At 58.7% G+C, this 22,230-nt stretch overlaps 1 protein-coding gene across 1 annotated transcript in view; it reads left to right on the top strand.

Moving 5' to 3' along the window:
- Positions 1 to 18,624, top strand: part of CELSR2 (cadherin, EGF LAG seven-pass G-type receptor 2) — a 23,073-nt gene extending 4,449 nt beyond the window's left edge. The window contains exons 2-34 of the mRNA XM_008566432.1: positions 3,426 to 4,073; positions 5,987 to 6,209; positions 6,584 to 6,699; positions 6,878 to 6,966; positions 7,386 to 7,543; positions 7,949 to 8,112; positions 8,254 to 8,379; positions 8,720 to 8,886; positions 9,139 to 9,426; positions 9,519 to 9,693; positions 9,933 to 10,074; positions 10,240 to 10,360; positions 10,793 to 10,976; positions 11,154 to 11,255; positions 11,889 to 11,983; positions 12,169 to 12,378; positions 12,943 to 13,126; positions 13,245 to 13,373; positions 13,476 to 13,656; positions 13,812 to 13,979; positions 14,078 to 14,204; positions 14,321 to 14,521; positions 14,836 to 15,010; positions 15,303 to 15,415; positions 15,566 to 15,645; positions 15,732 to 15,858; positions 15,945 to 16,067; positions 16,656 to 16,783; positions 17,017 to 17,105; positions 17,209 to 17,403; positions 17,542 to 17,712; positions 17,851 to 18,085; positions 18,381 to 18,624. Coding sequence (XP_008564654.1) covers positions 3,426 to 4,073; positions 5,987 to 6,209; positions 6,584 to 6,699; positions 6,878 to 6,966; positions 7,386 to 7,543; positions 7,949 to 8,112; positions 8,254 to 8,379; positions 8,720 to 8,886; positions 9,139 to 9,426; positions 9,519 to 9,693; positions 9,933 to 10,074; positions 10,240 to 10,360; positions 10,793 to 10,976; positions 11,154 to 11,255; positions 11,889 to 11,983; positions 12,169 to 12,378; positions 12,943 to 13,126; positions 13,245 to 13,373; positions 13,476 to 13,656; positions 13,812 to 13,979; positions 14,078 to 14,204; positions 14,321 to 14,521; positions 14,836 to 15,010; positions 15,303 to 15,415; positions 15,566 to 15,645; positions 15,732 to 15,858; positions 15,945 to 16,067; positions 16,656 to 16,783; positions 17,017 to 17,105; positions 17,209 to 17,403; positions 17,542 to 17,712; positions 17,851 to 18,085; positions 18,381 to 18,408 — 5,462 coding nt within the window. The 3' untranslated portion in view covers positions 18,409 to 18,624. The remainder of the gene's footprint in view (positions 1 to 3,425; positions 4,074 to 5,986; positions 6,210 to 6,583; positions 6,700 to 6,877; positions 6,967 to 7,385; positions 7,544 to 7,948; positions 8,113 to 8,253; positions 8,380 to 8,719; positions 8,887 to 9,138; positions 9,427 to 9,518; positions 9,694 to 9,932; positions 10,075 to 10,239; positions 10,361 to 10,792; positions 10,977 to 11,153; positions 11,256 to 11,888; positions 11,984 to 12,168; positions 12,379 to 12,942; positions 13,127 to 13,244; positions 13,374 to 13,475; positions 13,657 to 13,811; positions 13,980 to 14,077; positions 14,205 to 14,320; positions 14,522 to 14,835; positions 15,011 to 15,302; positions 15,416 to 15,565; positions 15,646 to 15,731; positions 15,859 to 15,944; positions 16,068 to 16,655; positions 16,784 to 17,016; positions 17,106 to 17,208; positions 17,404 to 17,541; positions 17,713 to 17,850; positions 18,086 to 18,380) is intronic.
- Positions 18,625 to 22,230: the final 3,606 nt, after the last annotated feature.

The raw sequence follows: 22,230 nt of genomic DNA on the forward strand, positions 1-22,230 counted from the left end.
GGGGGGGGGGGGGGGGGGGCGACCACATTAGGTCTTTTCTATCAGCTATGGGGAATGAAGGGTAGCAGCCAGAGGGACCAAACTAAGGTTGCTGAGTGCCCTCCCCCTCATGGATCCCAGGGATGGGTCGGGGCACTCCCACTCCAGGCAGCCTTCAGACACATCAGGGAAGGGAGGAAATGAAGACCCCCCACTCCCAGGGAGTGGGGCCTGGAGGGCAGTGAGGGGCATGTGAGAGACAGGGCATGGCTTCAGCCCCCTCCCCACTCATAGTCCTTGCTGGACAGACACCTCCCCTGCCCCACACTTCAGGTGGCCATGGGAACCAGGGAGTGTGAGCTTTTACAGTCTGTGGACAGGCTCTGTGCTTCTTGAAGCTTCAGTTGGCTCTCCAGGAGGAGGAAGTGGGAGGCTGGAGTTCTGCATCCCATACCCTGACCTATGTCAGCACTTGAGGCAGTGGGAAACGGGTGAAAGCAAGGGCCTCTCCCTCTTGTCCTCTGCCCACAGCCGGCCCTAGGTGAGTGTGGCCAGGCACTGAGGGATGGGGGCAGAAGAGCCTCCCACCAGCCATCAGCTTGCTGCCAGGGCAGAGCCGCAGGCCTTGGTTCCCCTAAACTAGAGGGGAAGGCTGGGGCAGCACCCAGGGCAGCCACGCTGGCCCTTTAGCCCGAACCCCACCCTTTCCCCTCGGCCCTGACCCTTGGAGGCAGTCGCCATGGCAACCCCAAAGTCCAGGGAGGCTGGGGTGAGGGGGAACTGACTCCCACTGCCCCTTTGTTTTCCTTCTCTTGTTCTTTGTCTCTTCTTTCTTCACCGCCTGCCCATGCGGGCCCTTTGGCCCTGCCTCTCCCTGTTGCCCTCTCCCCCAGCTCCTGTGTGTCTCTCTCCTCCTCTCCCACTTTCTCCACTGCTGCCTCTTTTCCTGGGCTTTTGTCTTCCCCTGTCTGGTCTCAGTGTTTGTGCCTCTCTGTCTTCTCCCTCTCTTCTCCCTGGCTGCAGCTGCCCCAGTCTGGGCCCATGGCCTTCTGAACCCTGAATTCTCCCCACCTCTTCCTTCCTCTGCTGGGACACACAGGAGCTCCTGTGTGTGCCTGGTCAGCCCCCAGAAGAACAGAGCCCCTCCAGGCCTCCAGCCTCCACTGGCACATCTGCCAGGGGACAAGAGTCAAGGAGTCTAACTCTGCCACGCTCTGGGACCTGGCACTTTTCCGGGTGTGGCTGGCTCTGGGCACAGGTGGTGTTTCCTGGGGTCAGAGCCCATCCCAACTCTTTCTTTTCTCTCCAGAAGTACAACTCAGGTAGTGCATTCCCCACTCCTGTTCCCACACTGCCTTTGCCCCTGAGGGGTGACCCTGGTCAAGGCAGGGGAGAAGGACAAAGAGGAAGGAGAGAACAGGGGGTTGACTGCTGGGGATGGGGGACAATAGCAGAGGGGGCAGGTGGCCACAGATGGTGGACCAGATGGGAAGCAACAGAGACATGCTGGGAGAACGGCACCAGTGGGGCCTAGGACGGTGGAGGGGGGACACAGGGAGGAGTGTTTATTCCCAGGGTTGAGGGGTGGCAAGGTTTCTCTTGCTCATCGGCTTGACAGTCCCCTCCCCTCCCCTAATCAGTTATGAACACTATGTGTGGAGTCCTGGGCTGCTTTCTGCCTGGAGGGACTCTCCCATCAAGGAATCATTGAGCAGATGCACTGGACACGCAAGAGCCCCGTGCCAGCTTTGTACCTGAGTGCAGAGAGGTCCAAAGGAGGGAAGAAAGTAGAGCCTGAGGTTATAAATCTGGGCAGGCTTCCTGGACCAGGTGAGCTTAGGGCAGGTTAGGAGATGGGGCGGAGGGGGGCTGTGGGCTGGGTAGACCAAGTAGGAAGGAACAGCCTGTGCGGTAGCTGTGAGCCAAGACCGGAAGGAGCAGAAGTGGGTGGTGACAAGCAGGCTTGCTGGTGACAGCCGGCGGGCTCGGCAGTCCCGAGCAGCAAGGCTGGAGGGCAGGTGGCCGTGGGCCGACTGAGATGGCTGTCTGCCTTCATCCTTCCCAGGCTCCACTGAGCCACCAGGATAGTCAGGCACCTCAAGTTAGGTACAGCACAGATGCAGAAATCTATTCCCATATCCCTCTCCTGCTCCCACCCTTCCTCAGAAATGCTGGCTCCTGCCCCATTCCTGCTATTTTATATCTAATTGGGGTCACTCTGCTGTGTTTTCAAGATCATTTCTTCACTATAGAAACCAAATAGATTCTCATCAACATCCTAGTATTTACTGTACACCTACTATGCGTAGGCATTGTACTCAATAAAAATGAGTGTACCTTATAGCCCTGCCTAGACATTTCCCCCTTTGCTTGGCCCCCAGCTTTCATTTTGAGCTAAATAAAATCCTTTCCCATGTGTATGTACATTCAGGTGTGTATGGTATTTCTGGGCTTAGGGTGTGTGGGTAGAGTGAGACACCAGTGAGTGTATGTTAGTCCTTAGCTGTTTATAAGTGAGTGTGTGGCCTTGGGGTATGGCAGGCATTTGGGTGCAATGCAGTGAGCCAAGTGGGCAATGAGTAGCCAAGGCCCTAGGGCCAGAGGAGACAGCAGCGCAGTGGAGCTCTGGGGTCTCTGGGTGGAGAGCTGCCCAGGCCCTTCCACCTCTGCCCCCAGTTCCCTACACCCCCATTCTTCATGGGGCAGTGGGTGGTGCTGCCACCAGTTAAGGTGGCTCAGCAGGATTTCCTGGGGTGGGGCCTCCCCAGGCTACCCACAGCAGTCCAGAGAGTTGGGCGGGAAGAACGCTTTGTGTGGGACGTTGCCATGGGGATAGTGGTCCTGCGCCCAAGCAGCCATGAAGCTCAGTGGGAGGGGGGCTGGGTGGCCCACTGACCCAGTTCACCCCCCACTCCCTGCCCCAGTCGGGGAGTGGGAAGCACAGGCAGGGTCAGCATTATGGGCTGAGGGGGTGGGGGGATGATTTCTGTGGGTCTCTTATGGTGCTCTGGGCCCCGCGGAGAAGTAAGAAAAAGACAAAACAGGAAGGTTCCAGTGCAGGGAAGCCGCGAGTCTGATGTAAGGGCGCAGGACCCATGGCTTGGACAGGGAAAGGGACACAGGCATGAAAAGGTATGCCGTGCTTCACAACAGAGGGTTTTGGAGAAGTATGCAAAGAGAACTTCTGAAAATCTCATCCTTTTAAGCACCTATGGGTGCTAATCCCTCAGGAGTGACTTGCCACAGGTGACATACTTCACCCGGCACTTTTATGCCAGTTAGAAGAGGGAGCCTTTTCTTGGCGAGCGGTGCAGGAGTGTGCAGGCTGGACGGCAGCCCCGGTCACAAAGCCTACCCCGGGCCCCTGCCCAGCGCCGGGCTCTGCGGCCTGGCAGTCCCGCCCTCCCCACCCCAGGCCGGGTCCTGACCCTGTCGCCTCTCCACAGACGGCGTGCACAGTGTGACGGCCCAGTGCGCACTGCGCGTCACCATCATCACAGACGAGATGCTTACACACAGCATCACGCTGCGCCTGGAGGACATGTCGCCCGAGCGCTTCCTGTCGCCTCTGCTGGGCCTCTTCATCCAGGCCGTGGCCGCCACGCTGGCCACGCCCCCGGACCACGTGGTGGTCTTCAACGTGCAGCGGGACACCGACGCCCCCGGCGGCCACATCCTCAACGTGAGCCTGTCGGTGGGCCAGCCGCCGGGGCCCGCGGGCGGGCCGCCCTTCCTGCCCTCCGAGGACCTGCAGGAGCGCCTGTACCTCAACCGCAGCCTGCTGACGGCCATCTCGGCGCAGCGGGTGCTGCCCTTCGACGACAACATCTGCCTGCGCGAGCCCTGCGAGAACTACATGCGCTGCGTGTCGGTGCTGCGCTTCGACTCGTCCGCGCCCTTCATCGCCTCGTCCTCCGTGCTCTTCCGGCCCATCCACCCCGTCGGCGGCCTGCGCTGCCGCTGCCCTCCCGGCTTCACGGGCGACTACTGCGAGACCGAGGTGGACCTCTGCTACTCGAGGCCCTGCGGCCCCCACGGGCGCTGCCGCAGCCGCGAGGGCGGCTACACCTGCCTCTGCCGGGACGGCTACACGGGTGAGCCGAGGGAGGGGACTCGTGGGGCTGGCCCTCGAGGGCTGGCGCTACCGTGCAAGCACGTATCAGGCTAACTGACAGGGGCTGCCTCGTTCCTTTCCAGAGTAAGGCACAGTTATGCTGGGCATTCACGAATCCCGCCTGCTCTTTGACAACAACCTATTGAGGAAGGCAGAGCGTGCGACATACACACATGAGCATGTAAATGAAGTCAGCACTAGCTGTAGAGCCAGTCCACTTGGGTTTGTATCCCAGCGTAGCCACTAGTACCTGTGTGACCTTTGGCAAGTTATTTAACCTCTCTGGGCCTCAGTAATTTAAAATGGGGATAATGAACCTATTTAGGTCACAAGTTGGTTGTGATGATTAATTTAATTAATTTGAAACATGGAAAAGCTGGCCCGTGGAAAGTTTTGGCTTTACAGAAATGCTGAGATTGGGTGACTTGCTCCAGGTCTCATCTTACAGCTTGATTAGAGGTGAGACTGGTCCTCAAACCTGATCTCCACTGCTGAGTGCGTTATCTTTCTGAGCTGCAGCAAGCACTTTTCTTCGCAGGCATTGAGGGGAAGGTCCAGAAGAGGTGGGGAAACTGGAAGGGTTTAGGTTTGTAGATAGGGGTGATCTAGAAGATCAATGGACTTGTGTAGCCCTGGGCAGAGTGGCTCCACTCCTGCCCAGGTGCTGGTAAAAGAGGGTCCTGGCTTTGAGGCCTCCCTGTTGGCCTATGACCTGAGGTCTTTGTACATCCTGTCCTCTGTCTGGGACGCTTGAGCTCTGCTCTGTGCTTCTGACCCCTCCCTGCAGGCTCCTGCTTCTCCTCAGGACACCCCCTACTCCTCTTCCCTATGGGTCTTTCCTTCCCAGATGCCTAGGCCTGGCTCCCTGTCCTCCAGAGCCATGCCCACTGGCTCTGCCAGCAGTGGTGGGCAGGCCTCGCCGCCTTCCCTACTGCATTTTCCTGTGCAGAACTCGCCAGACTTCACTCCTCTCTGCTACTGTTGGGGATGGGGAGAAGGGGAGGGGCAGGCTTGGGGGAGGGGAGGGGAGTCTTTGTCCAAGAGGATGGGGAGGGGGGCTTAGAGTAGGTGAACAACAGTTTCCATGGAAACACGAGCCAGTCACTAGGCACAGGAGCTGAGAACCTATCTCTAGAATCTGGGAATGGGGAGGGAGAGAGAAGGGTGGATTTTCCCATCTGATGTTAGAATTTTCAGTTCCTCCACTGAATCCTGATCTGTTCCCAGAGCTCACTTCCCCACTCTCTCAGCATCTCCCAAGTGCACAGAAGTCCTCAGTCTGGACCTCAGGGCTCAGGGTGGGAGTTCTCTGGCACATTCCTGGGGGCTCCCCAGCTCCTGCCCCCATAACTCAGACAAATCCAGATGGAAGCCTGGTCTCATCCCCAGGGAGGGAAACTGATCTGACAGGGACAAAAACACCAGTGGGAGGGAGGGAGCAATTAAGGGGTGGCTGGCACAGCCCTCATGCTGTCCTGCAGGTCCTTGCCTTCATGCACATGCACCCCTGCAGGGGCCAGAGTATCTCCAAGCTTGCTTGGTGGTGTGACTCGAAGGCTACTAGGATCTAGGCCTTATGACCAGGGGCCCCAGCAGCCTGTGCTTATGAAGCCCAAACATGGGTAGAGGAGGGACTGGGAACCTCAGGGAACTTGCAGGGGAGCAGTGTGTGGAGTTGTGGTGAGAATGGCACAGTGGGCCACACAGCACCCAGTGAGGGCGGGGCTTTCACAGCTCTCAGAGAAGATGGGCATACAAGAGGAGGGGTGTTTCAGGGAGCTTGGGGCATCATGCGGGGTCACGGGAGGCCATGGAAGATATCACTGGGGGGGAGGGCCCCACTTCTTTTCTTTCTCAGGTTACTTGATACTCACCCCCTTTCCTCTCGCCCAGGTGAGCATTGTGAGGTGAGTGCCCGCTCAGGCCGTTGCACCCCGGGTGTCTGCAAGAATGGGGGCACTTGCGTCAACCTGCTGGTGGGCGGTTTCAAGTGCGACTGCCCATCTGGGGACTTTGAGAAGCCTTACTGCCAGGTGACCACACGCAGCTTCCCTGCCCGCTCCTTCATCACCTTTCGCGGCCTGCGCCAGCGCTTCCACTTCACCCTGGCACTCTCGTGAGTGGCTGGGCACTGGGGTCAGGGGACATAGTGGGAATCGGGGGTACCTCCTGTTCTGTGGATAAAGCAAGAGGTCAGGCAGCACGCATGCTCGGAGCAGGTTGTTGGCAGAACCAGGTCTGCACTTGGAGTGGCCTGTGCACCTTGCCAGCAGACCTTCCTTGGCCTCCAGGGTCTGATTGTCACTGCTCCCACCCTACCCTCTAGGATAGGGAGCCAGTATGCCAGGTTTCTGGTTTGGGTCATAGTCTTGGCCAAGGCATTAGCCCTCTGGAGGGTTCTGGGCAGGATCAGGTGCTGGTTAGGTGGCTAGAGTGCTGGCATCCAAGTGGGTGCCCCATTCTCTGCCCCCATCCCCGATTTCTGCTCAGGTTTGCCACAAAGGAGCGCGATGGGCTGCTCCTGTACAATGGGCGCTTTAACGAGAAGCATGACTTTGTGGCCCTCGAGGTGATCCAGGAGCAAGTCCAGCTCACCTTCTCTGCAGGTGATCCCGGTGGCCCCATGTCCTTGCCCGTCTCCCAAAGGCCCCATGTCTCTCAGCCCCTGACCCCGAGCCACACACTCTCCAGCCAGATCCAGGCCCAGTCGCAACAATGCGCAGCTCCAACCCCTCCTTTATCAGCCCCCGTCTGATGTCTCAGCTCACCTGCTTCTTTCCCCAGGGGAGTCGACCACCACTGTGTCCCCATTCGTGCCTGGAGGGGTCAGTGATGGCCAGTGGCACACAGTGCAGCTGAAGTACTACAATAAGGTGGGTGTGGGAAGGGGACAGAGGAATTGGAAGGTTCTGTTCTTGTCTCAGGTGCTCACCCAGACCTGGGTGGCACTGCCCCCAGGGAAGGGGGCTGGTCATGGCAATTCTGTCTGAGAGGGAGGGAGAGGGTAGATACAGGCCACCTTGCTGGGGCATTCCCATCTCACTGGGCAGTGCTTGATGCCCTGTACTGTTAGGCAGGCATAGCCTTGGTAGACATTGAGGAAAGTAGTTAAGCACGTAAATCATGTGAGCGCACGTGTGTGTATGTGCGTGTGCGTATATACGAGTGTATATATGTGCGTAGGTGTACACAAAGGTGCGGCCGTGTTTGCTGGGGTATCTCTGTGCCTGGCCCATGAACCTAATGGGCTCCTTGCCCCCTCTTTCCTTTCTCTGCCCTTCCCTGGCCATAGCCGCTGTTGGGCCAGACAGGGCTTCCGCAGGGCCCATCTGAGCAGAAGGTGGCCGTGGTGACCGTGGATGGCTGTGATACAGGGGTGGCCCTGCGCTTCGGAACTGTGCTGGGCAACTACTCTTGTGCCGCCCAAGGCACCCAGGGTGGCAGCAAGAAGTGAGCAGGGAAAAGGGCCAGGGAGTGGGGTGGGGTGAGGTGCAGGGCCAGGTGGGGGAGATGGTCAAGAGGGTAAGATTTAGGGGGCCTGAAGGGGGAACCAAGCCAGATGGGGGTCCTCCCTCGCCTTGCTTCCCTTACCCCTGCTCAGTCCTGGGGCTGGGGGTAGGGGCAAGATTGGGGAATTAGAGCAAGACCTTGTGGAGCAGTCTGGGGAGGGGGTGGGTATGAGATGAGCACAGCTCCAGGTTGGGGGTGACCCCTTCCTCTGAGCTGCTCCGCAGGGCCTCCTGGACTCCTCTGCCCAGGCCTTTCCTCTTTCTGGCCTGACAGCAGGGCATGGGGAGAGAGGGGAGCCCAAAGCTGCCAGTCCCCCTCATGCCGCCGCTGTTTTTGCTCTCCCAGGTCTCTGGATCTGACAGGGCCGCTGCTGCTGGGTGGGGTGCCTGACCTGCCCGAGAACTTCCCTGTTCGAATGCGGCACTTCGTGGGCTGCATGAGGAACCTGCAGGTGGACAGCCGGCACGTGGACATGGCCGACTTCATTGCCAACAATGGCACTGTGCCTGGTATGGAGGCCTGGAACAGGGGCCATACCTAGTATGGGGACACTAGCATGTGGGGGTCTCAAAGGTCTCTCCAGCCACTGCCACAGGTGTCCTCTTTGGAGCCCTGTCCTGGGGCACTGAGCCCTCTTCTCTCCATTCCAGGCTGCCCCGCCAAGAAGAACGTGTGCGACAGCAACACTTGCCACAATGGGGGCACCTGTGTGAACCAATGGGATGCGTTCAGCTGCGAGTGCCCCCTGGGCTTCGGGGGCAAGAGCTGTGCCCAGGGTAGGAGGGGCAACCATCAGCGGCTGGGGACTGGGAACACTGGCAGGGCCAGGGCAGGCACTGGGCAGGGCTCAGGCGAGCTTGGCTGTGGGTGGAAAAGCTTGTCTGGGCAGAGTCCTGGGAGGGTAGCATGGGAGACAAAGGGCCCAGTCAGAGGCAGGCCCGGGCACAGCGTGGGGCGGGCCCAGTGCAGGTAAATGCTCTGGAGGGCGTGCGACCGGGGGAGTGGGTGCTAGGAGAAGCAGTACCTTGCCTCCCTTGGAGACACCGCACTGAGCATCGTGCCCCCTCAGGCACTGCTGCTCCGCCCTTCACAGTCTGCCTTTATCTGCCTCCACAGAAATGGCCAATCCACAGCACTTCCTGGGCAGCAGCCTGGTGGCCTGGCATGGCCTCTCCCTGCCCATCTCTCAGCCCTGGCACCTCAGCCTCATGTTCCGCACGCGCCAGGCAGATGGCATCCTACTGCAGGCTGTCACAAGGGGGCGCAGCACCATCACCCTACAGGTACTGCAGGGAGGGCGGGGTGGGCAGGCCCTGGCCTGGCTGTGGTAGACTCCAGGGGGCGCAGACAGAGATGGCTAGGTGTTTGGTGGGTCAACGCTGCCACCTATTGGGCATGAGGGAAATAAATACCCTTTCCTCTGTGGCCTCAGTTGGGCAGCAGGGTGGCTTTGGTGGTCCAGAAAGGGGAACGGTGGGCTGGAAGAAGAGCCAATTAAGGCGGTCCGCTGACCCTCCTTTCTCTCCTGGTCCCAGCTGCGGGAGGGCCACGTGGTACTGAGCGTGGAGGGCACAGGCCTCCAAGCTTCATCTCTCCGGCTGGAGCCAGGCCGGGCCAATGATGGCGACTGGCATCATGCACAGCTGGCACTGGGAGCCAGCGGGGGCCCTGGCCATGCCATCCTTTCTTTCGACTATGGGCAGCAGAGGGCAGAGGGCAACCTGGGCCCCCGGCTGCATGGACTGCACCTGAACAACATCACAGTGGGGGGAGTGCCCGGGCCAGCCAGTAGTGTGGCCCGTGGTTTCCGGGGCTGTTTGCAGGTGAGCACCCTCCTCACCCTCATCCCTTCAATCCCCCCCACCGACTGGAACCCTACTCCACTGAGGGCCCACACTGCCCCTGTCCCTCTCAGGGTGTACGGGTAAGTGAGACGCCTGAGGGTGTCAGCAGTCTGGATCTCAGCCGCGGGGAAAGCCTCAACGTGGAGCAAGGCTGTAGCCTGCCAGACCCCTGCGACTCGAACCCGTGTCCTGCCAACAGCTATTGCAGCAACGACTGGGACAGCTATTCTTGCAGCTGTGATCCAGGTATGCTAGGGATCCAGGAAAATGGGGTGGGTGAGCAGGTGCCTGGGGTCTCACTCTGGCTCTGCTGTGTGACCTGGGGCCAGTCACATCACCTCTCTGAGCCTTGGTGTTCTACACTACAAAGCCACAGACAGCAGGTATGATGCTCAGAGTAGAAGGGGGTAGATGAAGGTAGGTTTGACGGAAGACAGTGTCAGAGGAGGGTGAAGATTAATCCTCTCTGGTCCTTCTGGTCCCAGGTTACTATGGTGACAACTGTACTAACGTGTGTGACCTAAACCCTTGTGAGCACCTGTCTGTGTGTACCCGCAAGCCCAGTGCCCCCCACGGATACACCTGCGAGTGTCCCCCAAATTACCTCGGGCCATACTGTGAGACCAGGTAAGTGGACCAGGGCATGCGGCAGCAGGAACCAGTGGTGGCAGCTTATCTCTGGTGTGTCCCTTAGAGCCCCCAAAGCCTGGCTGAGCTGCAGTCAGGGTTAGAAGGGCCACCCAGGCAAGAGTGGCAGACGGAGCTCATACCTGCCTGGGCCCCTCTCTGCAGGATTGACCAGCCTTGCCCCCGTGGCTGGTGGGGACACCCCACATGTGGCCCGTGCAACTGTGATGTCAGCAAAGGCTTCGACCCAGACTGCAACAAGACAAGCGGCGAGTGCCACTGCAAGGTGACAGCCCCAACCAAGCCTCCACCATGGCTGCCCTTGACCTCTGTTCTACACCTCCTGGGCCCGAGGGAAGGCAGTAGAGACAGGCCTTCCTGCAGAGAGCTGAAGGCCATGAGCCTTTGCTCTGACTGGCAGGGTAGATGGCTGTTTGCTTTCACGTGTCTGGGGTGCAGGGGGACCCAGGACCGATATTTAACCACTGAGCTCTGGGTCAGCCATAGTGGTTGTTTGCAGCCTGTTCAGATTGTTTGGCATCTCACTGACGGGTTCAATTCCAAATTATTACCAGTTGTTCAATATTTTGATTACCACTTCTGAGGGCACGTGAGGTCAGGGAGCCTCTCTCCAGAGTGGCCACAGCAGAAAGGAACCATGAGCATCCAGGGAGGAGAACCTGAGCCAGTGACACCCTTCCTCCCTTCTCTCTCCCAGGAGAACCACTACCGGCCCCCTGGCAGCCCCACCTGCCTCCTCTGTGACTGCTACCCCACGGGCTCTTTGTCCCGAGTCTGTGACCCTGAGGACGGCCAGTGTCCATGCAAACCGGGCGTCATTGGGCGCCAGTGTGACCGCTGTGACAACCCTTTTGCTGAGGTCACCACCAATGGCTGTGAAGGTGGGGTTCCTGGGATGGGTGGGCAGCACTCCTCACTGTGTGCCAGGTGCCTGCATCCCAGGGAGGACAGGAGAGGGGCTGGTTGCAGGCCTGAGGCTGCTGAGGGAGGGGTGGGGAGATTGGGCAGAGCTGCAGGGGAAGAGCTGCTCCTGGGCAACTGTGTGTTCTTCCCTGCAGTGAATTATGACAGCTGCCCGCGGGCGATTGAGGCTGGGATCTGGTGGCCCCGGACCCGCTTTGGACTGCCTGCTGCTGCCCCCTGCCCCAAAGGCTCATTTGGTAGGTGCTAGAGGTCCAGGATGTGATATTGAGGACTTGGCCTTGACCATCAGTGGGGTGAGGGCAGGAAGCCCTGACTGCAGAGCCTGGGCCCCCACTTTCTGGCCTCCAGGTTCTGGAGACCCCATGTCCCATCTTCCTTGTCTCACTGTTCCCTGCTCCCAAGGTGGCCCTGAGGTGCCTGCATCTTGGACTCTTAACAAGAATGCTGGAAAACCTGCATTGTGCTCTGCACAGGGCTGGGTGCTGGAGATTCAGAGATGAATCGCAGGGTTCCTATCCTCAGCTCACCACCTAGCGCTGGTCCTATGACTGCTGATGGGCACAATTCATGGGCAGAGAGTGGCACAGTGCAGAAGGTGTGGCTGGAGAGAGGCATGATGCCTGGGGATTCAAGGAGGACACATGACCCCATGCTACTGTAGTCTTTATCTGGACCGATCTTACAGAGACTTTTGACTCTGGTGTTCTGCACACCTGTCTTCACCTGGGCTGTAGGAGGGCCAGGCCCCTGTTTGCTCAGCTCCTGCCTCTGGTCTTTAAGATGCTGGCCCCCAGCGGAACCTGTCAGCCAGGCCTCAGGGGCTTTCTGTGTGTCTCCCTGAGGCCACCCTCTTGACTTCCTTCCTCCAGGGACTGCTGTGCGCCACTGTGATGAACACAGGGGGTGGCTCCCCCCAAACCTCTTCAACTGCACGTCTGTCACCTTCTCAGAACTGAAGGGCTTCGTAAGTGAACTCCTTTATCTCCATCTCCTCCCTCTCTTTTTCCCAGGTCTCACTTGCGCCCATCCCCACCTTTGAAATAAAGGGATTCTGGAATTCCAATCCTTATGTTCCTGGGGCCCTTCACATCCAGAGTTCCAAATCCCACCCTCCTGCACTGATCCCCACCCCTCCCCACTCCCATCCAGGCTGAGCGACTGCAGAGAAATGAGTCCGGCTTGGACTCGGGGCGCTCACAGCGGCTGGCCCTGCTCCTGCGCAATGCCACACAGTACACGGCTGGCTACTTCGGGAGCGATGTCAAGGTGGCCTACCAGTTGGCCACACGGCTGCTAGCCCACGAGAGCGCGCAGAGGGGCTTTGGGCTATCTGCCACTCAGGATGTGCACTTCACTGAGGTAGGGCTTGGAAGGGGCAGGCCTGGCCGGGTAGGTGGGGGTTGCTGTGAGTGAGCCTGCTCTTGGCAACCTGGGTGGCAGAGTGGGGGTCACTCCACATCCCACCTTTGGAGAGCTTCCACCTGGCATGAGGCTTCCATGAGATCCCTTGAGCCATGGCTTTGCACGTGGGTAATTAGAGCACTGCTTCCCAACCCTTTTCACATCAAGGTGCTCATACAAAATAATGTTTGCACTGGGATGTGGTTGGACCCAGAGCAGAGGCCTGCCCCTTTACCAAGGCCTGGGAGGGATCAGTACTTCAGGACATCTGTGTTGGTCCTGGCGCAGGGGCTGGGAAGCTCTTATTTAGAGAGTGAGGAGGAAGAGTCGGAGGCAGAGCATCCAGTGACCGAAGCAAGCAGTGCCACCCAGGGGGCTTCCCAGGGGAGGCAGCAGTGAGCGTTGAGGGAGTGCATGGTGGATGGGAGGCAGAGGGCTGGTCTAGGCACAGGCTGGGGTTTGGTGGTGGGGATGACAGGCGTGGACTGTGAGCACATCCCGCTATGATCCTGCTGCCCCCAGAATCTGCTGCGGGTGGGCAGTGCCCTCCTGGACGCAGCCAACAAGCGGCACTGGGAGTTGATCCAGCAGACGGAGGGTGGCACCGCCTGGCTGCTGCAGCACTATGAGGCCTATGCCAGTGCCCTGGCCCAGAATATGCGGCACACCTACCTCAGCCCCTTTACCATCGTGACACCCAACATTGGTGAGGCTGGTGCCCAGGTTGGGGAGGGGTTTGTGGAGAGAGGCCCCCTCAAGGGCAGCCATGCTAGGGGCCTGCCTGTCTCACCTGGGGTCCGACCCGTGACCATCCCCCTCCCTAGTCATCTCTGTAGTGCGCTTGGACAAGGGGAACTTCGCTGGGGCCAAGCTGCCCCGCTACGAGGCACTGCGTGGGGAGCGGCCCCCAGACCTTGAGACCACGGTCATTCTGCCCGAGTCTGTCTTCAGAGGTCAGTGGGGCTAAGGGGTGGGTCAGGAGCTGGGCCCGGGGCATCCATGCAGATTCCACAGAGGGCAGGGCCCAGCTGAGTGTGACAGTGTTCCACTCCCAGAGATGCCTCCTGTGGTCAGGCCCAAGGGCCCCGGAGAAGCGCAGGAGCCAGAGGAGCTGGCGCGGCGGCAACGGCGGCACCCAGAACTGAGCCAGGGTGAAGCGGTGGCCAGTGTCATCATCTACCGTACCCTGGCTGGGCTACTGCCTCACAACTATGACCCAGATAAGCGCAGCCTGAGGTGAGCAGATGGGGGACAAGGGGTTGGTGGGGGTGCGTGTTGGGCAGATGGGTGCTGAGGCATGGAGGGTCCTGAGTGGGAGCTTCTCCCAGTGATGAGGGGTGTCTCCCAGTCACGACCGCCGTGTGACTGTGCACCTGCCTGCCCCACGTCAGAGTCCCCAAACGCCCAGTCATCAACACGCCTGTGGTGAGCATCAGTGTCCATGACGATGAGGAGCTTCTGCCCCGGGCTCTGGACAAGCCGGTCACGGTACAGTTCCGGCTGCTGGAGACAGAGGAGCGGACCAAGCCCATCTGTGTCTTCTGGAACCACTCGATCCTGTGAGCCTGCACTGCCCTTACCTCCAAGGCTTTAGGCCAAAAGCCCAGGCCCCTGGAAACTCCCTGCTTTTCTCCCTGACCCTGCCTTCCTCACTCAGGGTCAGTGGCACGGGGGGCTGGTCAGCCCGAGGCTGTGAAGTCGTCTTCCGCAATGAGAGCCACGTCAGCTGCCAGTGCAACCACATGACAAGCTTCGCCGTGCTCATGGACGTGTCCCGGCGGGAGGTTGGATCCACAAGGACAGCGCAGAGCTGGGAGGGGGAGCCCAGGGCCCTGGGCTGGGTGCTCAGGCCCTGTCTGTCCTTCCTAATTCCCTTGGCACCCTGCCACCTACCCTGCAGAATGGGGAGATCCTGCCACTGAAGACACTGACGTACGTGGCCCTCGGGGTTACCTTGGCTGCCCTGCTGCTCACCTTCTTCTTCCTCACTGTCCTGCGTGTCCTCCGCTCCAACCAGCACGGCATCCGACGGAACCTGACAGCTGCCCTGGCCCTGGCCCAGCTGGTCTTCCTCCTCGGAATCAACCAGGCTGACCTCCCTGTAAGATGCCCCCTGAGACCTTCCCCAACTTCCAGCCCTTTCAGGCTCCCTCATCATCCCTTGCCTAGCCTCCACTCTCAGTCCCTGCTCCTGCAGCCTGAACTCTGATAAAGAGCCTAGCCCATTGCTTGGCCCATAGTTTCCTCTCCCTGGCTCCCCCTGAGTCTCCCAGCATCCTAGAAGGACCTGGCTCTGGCCCAGAGTTGCACTGAAGTGGCCCCCAACGCCTAGGCCCCCCTACTCTGCCTGACCTGAAGCAGAACCCATGCTCCCAGTGTGCCTGGCCACTGACCCGGTGTGGCCTGTACCCCCAGTTTGCTTGCACGGTCATCGCCATCCTGCTGCACTTCCTGTACCTCTGCACCTTTTCCTGGGCTCTGCTGGAGGCCTTGCACCTGTACCGGGCACTCACTGAGGTGCGCGATGTCAATGCCGGCCCCATGCGCTTCTACTATATGCTGGGCTGGGGCGTGCCAGCCTTCATCACAGGTACCCTACCCACTTCCTGGCCTGGAGGCTCTACATCCTAGCGCTAGGTCCACCATCATACCACATTCTCCCCACCTATATCCCAGGCCACTTTATTCATAGGTATCCCTCTGATTTCATACAGTTCCTGAGGCTCCCACCCATGGGTCGGTCCCCCAGCCTGGAAAGGACGGTGTGGACAGATGGTGGGTGGGAACCCATGTCCATGTGGTGCGCCTGTTCTTGTGAACCACCAGACTGGAGCCCTGCTTCCCAAGCCCCTCACCACCCTGCTGCTATTCCATGCTCCCAGGTCTAGCTGTAGGCTTGGACCCTGAGGGCTACGGGAACCCTGACTTCTGCTGGCTCTCCATCTACGATACGCTCATCTGGAGTTTTGCTGGCCCGGTGGCTTTCGCTGTTTCAGTAAGCTCTAGAAAGTGGGTTGGGGGTGAGCAAGCTGAGTGTGTCCTCGGGATCCCCTTTAGGAACAGCCAAGGCTGCCAGGTCCCATGGGGCGGGGCTGAAGCTGTCTGTCCCTTGGTGATCCCCTGTGCCTCTCTCTCCCCTGCCTAGATGAGTGTCTTCCTATACATACTGGCGGCCCGGGCCTCCTGCGCTGCCCAGCGGCAGGGCTTTGAGAAGAAAGGCCCTGTGTGAGTATGGGGTGGGGTGCCTGGGCAGTGGGTGGGTATTGGCACAGGATGCCTCATGGTGGACTCATGGCCTGGCCCACTCCCAGCTCGGGCCTGCGGGCCTCCTTTGCTGTCCTCCTGCTGCTGAGTACTGCGTGGCTGCTGGCACTGCTCTCCATCAACAGTGACACCCTCCTCTTCCACTACCTCTTCGCTGCCTGCAATTGCATCCAGGTACCTTGCTCAGCCCACAGAGAGGGAAGGGAAGCTGCTGTGGGTGCCTGGATGTGCACAGACTGTTGCTGCCTCTTGCCTGCCAGGGCCCTTTCATCTTCCTCTCCTACGTGGTGCTTAGCAAAGAGGTCCGGAAGGCGCTCAAGTACGCCTGCAGCCGCAAGCCCAGCCCTGACCCTGCTCTGACCACCAAGTCTACCTTGACCTCGGTGAGGAAGCCAGGGGTTGGAGAGGAGGAGGCGTCTTGGTAGGGGGTGAAGGGAGGGAGAGGCAGGAGGCCCAAAGAGCCTGTTCTCTGTACTTTTTGCCCTACTTTTCTCCTTCCTTTTTTCAATCCTTACATCCCTTCCTGGAAGGAGGAAGGGGTAGTGAAATGGTATGTGTAGCCTGGGAAGGAGACATGGGGAGGGGGGCGGGTATTGGATTTTGTCTTGGAGGAGTTTGGGATGGAGACAGGTAACAAATGCCCTGCACCCGAGAATCCCTCATGAATTTTGGTAAATTTTCTGTCTCCCAGGATGCTCTCAGGAGACAGCTTCTGGTACCATCATTTACCAACAAGCCTCTATAGAGCAAGTGCAGGGTACTTGGGGTGTGCAGGGCTGGCACAGCTATGGCAGAGCTATGACCACTGCCAGGCCTTGATGGGGACAGCAGAGATGCAGGGCCTCCCTCCTTCAGACCTGTGCGTGCGGGAGGTAGAGCTTAGGGCCAGTTCCCTTTGCTCTTCCAATTCCCAGCCTGGGGCCACCTCCATCCCGCCCCCTCACATACCGACCTCTCTGTTCCCTGCCTAGTCCTACAACTGCCCCAGCCCCTACGCAGACGGGCGGCTGTACCAGCCCTATGGAGACTCGGCTGGCTCTCTGCACAGTGCCAGCCGCTCAGGCAAGAGTCAGCCCAGCTACATCCCCTTCTTGCTGAGGTGAGCCCCGGAAATGGGAGGGTTGAGGAGGGGGAGAGGACCATGCAGGCTAGACCCAGGCCAGCCAGCTGCTGAGGCCTGAGTAACACATGCCGTGGCTGACTCGGGTGGCAGCTTGAATTAGAAGCAGTAAGGGACACAAGGCAGGAACTGGGGATCCTAGGGGAAAGAGGAGCAGGGGACACTGGGCAGGGGGCCCAGCTGACCCCTCCAGCATGGTCTTGTCTTCTTAGGGAGGAGTCCACACTGAACCCTGGCCAAGGGCCACCTGGCCTGGGGGAACCAGGCAGCCTGTTCCTGGAAGGCCAAGACCAGCAGCATGGTGAGGACAGAAGGCCCTGGCCACCCAGCGGGCAGCTGGCTGGCGTCTGCTGAGGGTGGGAGGAGGCGGGCGGGCCGGCTGTGATCTTTCCCTGACTTCCCAGATCCTGACACGGACTCCGACAGTGACCTGTCCCTGGAAGATGACCAGAGTGGCTCTTATGCCTCTACCCACTCATCAGACAGCGAGGAGGAGGAAGAGGAGGGAGAGGAGGGGGCTGCCTTCCCTGGAGAGCAGGGCTGGGACAGCCTGCTGGGGCCTGGAGCCGAGAGACTGCCCCTGCACAGTACCCCCAAGGGTGTGCCAGCACGGGGCCGTGGCTTTTGGGAGGCAGTTGAAGGGCAAGGGGCCCGGGGTTTATGGGAAGCAAGACAGAGTGATGACCATCCTAGCTGTCTGTCCTCTCTGGGCCTCATCTACCCCCCTTCCCTGCCAGATGGGGGCCCAGGGCCTGGGAAGGCCCCCTGGCCAGGAGACTTTGGGACCACAGCAAAGGAGAGTAGTGGCAACGGGGCCCCTGAGGAGCGGCCACGGGAAAATGGAGACGCCCTATCTCGGGAGGGGTCCCTGGGCCCCATTCCGGGCCCTTCTGCCCAACCTCACAAAGGTGAGTGGAACACCCCCAGCTGCCACCCCCCAAGTCAGCAACCTCACACCTCCCATTTCCCTGTGGCTGCCAGAGCCTGAGGAGAGCCCCCTGCTCCTTCCACCTGCACCTCACAGCACCTGCCCTCCCGGCCCACAGGCATCCTCAAGAAGAAGTGTCTGCCCACCATCAGCGAGAAGAGCAGCCTCCTACGGCTACCCTTGGAGCAGGGCACAGGTTCTTCTCGGGGCTCCTCAGCCAGCGAGGGTAGCCGGGGCGGGCCTCCACCCCGCCCGCCGCCCCGGCAGAGTCTCCAGGAGCAGCTGAACGGGGTCATGCCCATTGCCATGAGCATCAAGGCAGGCACTGTGGATGAGGACTCGTCAGGCTCAGAGTGAGTGGCTGGGTGGGCAGGACAGGGTGCGACCTGCAGGGGCCCCGGCCGGACCCAGAGCTGCCTCCAGGCCTCCCCAAGCTGCTCTGGTTGACAGTCAGAGGATGAAGGAGCTGAGTGTGGTTGGCCCAGCTGCCTGCAAACCACAGTGCCCCAGCACAGGGCAGTGAGGGCGGGTGGGGAGCTGGGGTTGCTTTTCTGTTTCCTTCTTCTGGTGAAAGCTTCCCCCTTTCTTCTCTGCTCCAGCTAACCCTCTGTCTGCCTTTTCTGCCACTTTCCTTTCTTGCCTCTCCAGATTTCTCTTCTTTAACTTCCTGCATTAACCCTGGGCCATGGCTCTTCCGCCTGAGGCTCCATCCCTTCCCAGCTGCTCTCATGCCTCACTTCTGTCTGTGCTTTGTCCCGCCCTGCTCCTGCCACCTGCCTGCAGCAGCGACGAAACGTCCATCTGAGGAGCCTGGGCCCCTCCTGAGGCCACCTAGTGCCAACTCCCTCCCCCACCATCCCTTTCACTGCACTTTGGACCCCTGGGGCCTACATGTCCAAGAGAAAGTTTTTCAGAAAAGAGGAAAAAAGAATTTTAAAAAGGATCTCCACTCTTCATGACTTCAGGGATTATTTTTTTTTTATACGCTGGAAATTGACTCCCCTTTCCCTTCCCAAAGAGGATAGGACCTCCCAGGATGCTTCCCAGCCTCTCCTCAGTTTCCCATCTGCTGTGCCTCTGGGAGGAGAGGGAGTCTCGGGGGGGCCGGCCCCTCACTTGCCATCACCAAAAGGAAAGGACGAAGCCACATGCACCCAGGGTGCCCAACCCTGCAGGCTGCACCCTGGCAGGCCGCAGTAGGACGAGGGCCAGGTCAGAGGGTGCGCCTCACCCCGCCTGTGCTGCCTCTCCCAGGAACTGAAAAAGCCTTGTCCGGCGAGGGGGCAGAAGGACTCAGCGCCCCTGGAACCCCAAATGCTGCATGAACACATCGAGAGGGGAGTCTGTGTCCCCGGGTGGGGGCCAGGCTGCCCCAGCGCTTCTCCTTTGCCTGGACCTGGCCTTGTGCTGCAGCCCGGTGCTTCCTCAGTCTGCTGACCCAAACGTGCTTCATTGTTCCTGCCGGACCCGCGCCTGGGGAAGGCCAGTCGTGTGTTAAGTTGCGCTTCTTTGCTGTCATGTGGGTGGGACGGGGAGGAGAGTAAACTCAGTGCTGGCTCAGTGGCCCTGAGGGGCCTCAAGCACAGATGTCAAGTCTGGGTTCTGGTGTCCACTCACCCATCCCCCCAAATCAGACAAACACCACTTGGTCTGATTTGTTGTGGCCTCTGAGATGTTCTATTTTTAGCCCCTTCTTGGAATTGGCTCTCTTCTTCCAAAGACCAGGCCCTGTTCCTCTCTCTCCCCCACTCCCTGAGAAGAGAGTTAATATATATTTTTTATTTATTTGCTTCTTGTGTCGGGATGGGTTCGTGTCCTGTTCCTGGGGGTCTGACGTGGCCATCACAGGTTGGGTGTGTACCCAGCAGCCCTGGCTTGGGGACCTAATGCCCTTCCCCTCCCTCCAGGCTGTTGTCCCCACCTCTCCTCCCCCTCCTCAGTTTTGCCAACTGCTGTTCATTCGAGTCACTACTTACTCTGAGCATGTATTCCAGACTTGTCACTGACGTTTCTTCTGGAGCAGGTAGCTAGAAAGAGGCTATGGGTGGGAAAAAGTGTTCCTGTTTCCCATTTGTCAGGCCAGCCTCTGGCTTTTCTGTAATGGATTCTCCCCCTGCCCACTCCCCTCGGCAATTCCTGCAAAGGGTTAAAAATTTAACTGGTTTTTACTACTGATTTGACTTAAAAAAATACAAAGATGCTGGATGCTAACTTGATAACTAACCATCAGATTGTACAGTTTGATTTTTGCTGTAAATAAGATAGAGTTTTGTTGTTGTTGTTTTTTCCATTCCCCATACTACTGAATAAACTAGTTCTGTGCGGGTAGAATGTTGTCACCTTGTGCTTCTGTGTGGTGCCCTGTCCTCCCAGAGGGAGGTGGACTGGTCTCCAGGAATCAGAAGAGAAGGCAGGGGGCCGGCCCGGTGGCACACTGGAGAGTGCGCCGCTTGGGAGCGCTGTGGCACTCCCGCTGAGCGTTCGGATCCCATGTGGAGACCAGTTCCCGCTCACTGGCTGAGCGCGGTGCGGGCGCAACACCGAGGGTTGCGATCCCGTTGCTCGTCCCTGGTACGGGCGCGACATCAAGGGTTGCGATCCCGTTGCTCGTCCCTGGTACGGGCGCGACATCAAGGGTTGCGATCCCGTTACTGGTCAGTAAAAAAGACAAAAAGGAAAAAAAAAAAAAAGAAGAGAAGGCAGGGCCCAGCAGGAGGTCAGGCGGGCCAGACACCAACTGGCCAATAAGCTTGCCCCTCTAGCCATACGCCCAACAATGCTGCCCACATATCCTCATCAGCACAGAGCCCGTGTCCTAGCATTTCCAAAGAAGACATGGCAGACAGGTGGGAAAGGGGCCTTTTCTTTTCTTTTCTTTTTTTTCTTTTCTGTGACCTGTAAGGGGATTGCAACCCTTGGCTTGGTGTCGCCCGCACCGCGCTCAGCCAGTGAGTGCACACTGGTCTCCACATGGGATCCGAACGCTCAGCGGGAGTGCCACAGCGCTCCCAAGCGGCGCACTCTCCAGTGTGCCACCGGGCCGGCCCCCTGCCTTCTCTTCTGATTCCTGGAGACCAGTCCACCTCCCTCTGGGAGGACAGGGCACCACACAGAAGCACAAGGTGACAACATTCTACCCGCACAGAACTAGTTTGCAGCGGGAGCGCTGCTGCACTCCCAGCGCCGCACTCTCCCGAGTGAAGAAAGTGGCCTTTTCACCAGGACGGGGGGGACTTGTATGGATGGAGAGGCTGCAAAGAACAGGCAGTTTTCCAGCCCAGCCCTCTAGGGCTGAGTCCTAGATGGGGATAAATTTTCTGGGGCAGAACTCAGGAGGCAGGGAAGACTGAGTGAGTTGAGAGGCTGATGGGAGTGGGAGTTTAAGAGTGTTCAGTGACCAGGTACCTCCTAACTCCACTGCTCTAAGCCATTTTTTGTTTTTCCCATTGGAAAATGAAGGAACTACTCATACTCTCAGCCAAGAATGTTGCTCTGCAACATCACTTCTAGTCCCAAGTTTTGTGTTTGTCAAAGAGCCATTCAACAAACTAGAAAGGGAGCTAACATGAGGGCAATATAGGGTAGGGATTAGGAACACAAACCCTGGAACCAGACCAAGTGACTTAATCTGTCTGAGCCTTAGTTTCTCTGCCTGCAATATGAGGATGAGATAATAGCATCCACCTAATTGAGCTTTTATGAGGATTAAATGAGTTAACACATGTAAAGTGCTTCAGACAGTTCACGGTGCATAGTAAGAGGCCCATAAACAAACACTGGCTTTCTTTGTTATTGCTACTGGGTGGAGTGGGAGAAGAATGCATAGACAGAAAAAACAGAAAGCCAAGCCACAAGAGAAGGAGGTAAGCAGGTAGCTGAACAAGAAGGGCAGCGTGGCCTCGGCCTCCTCCCTGGCTGGCACCGCCTACTGAGTGTGCAGCTTAAGCAGGTGGGAGTGGGAGGAGTAGGGGTGGGGACAAAACTCAAGACTGGCCAAGGGGTTGAACAGAACATGTCTTGCCCTCTCCAGCCACCAGGTGGCAACAGCACATGGGTGTGCTGCTTGTTTTGCCTCTTAATGACCAACCAGGGGGCCTGGCTCACAGCCACCTGCTGGCCACGCCTAGGTGTATATCTAGACTTGCTGACCTTTCAGTGCTTCCGTCAGAGTCAAAGTCACAAACAGGCCCTGCTCACTAGATACCAGCACAGGACAAAACTGGGAAACACACCTGAGGATTCCTTGCCTTCTGCCAAATTTCTCCAGAGCCAATTACTCGGTGTCTGTAACCTAACCCTCCACCCCTCTCAATTATTGGAATCCCAGAGGCTGCAAGAGTTGCTGCAAGAGGCTCAGGGAAAGGTGACTGTTTAGGATCTGTCTATATTTGTCATTATGATATAGGTGAATGTGTTCAGTGAACCTTAAGATCAGCCACAAAAAGAGGAAAGCGGTGGCAGGCATCTGGTGCCATGGACAGGGAAAAGGGCACTTATG

Source organism: Galeopterus variegatus, unplaced genomic scaffold, assembly GCF_000696425.1.
Source record: "Galeopterus variegatus unplaced genomic scaffold, G_variegatus-3.0.2 Scaffold16, whole genome shotgun sequence".
In the NCBI taxonomy this organism is placed as follows: Eukaryota; Metazoa; Chordata; class Mammalia; order Dermoptera; family Cynocephalidae; genus Galeopterus; species Galeopterus variegatus.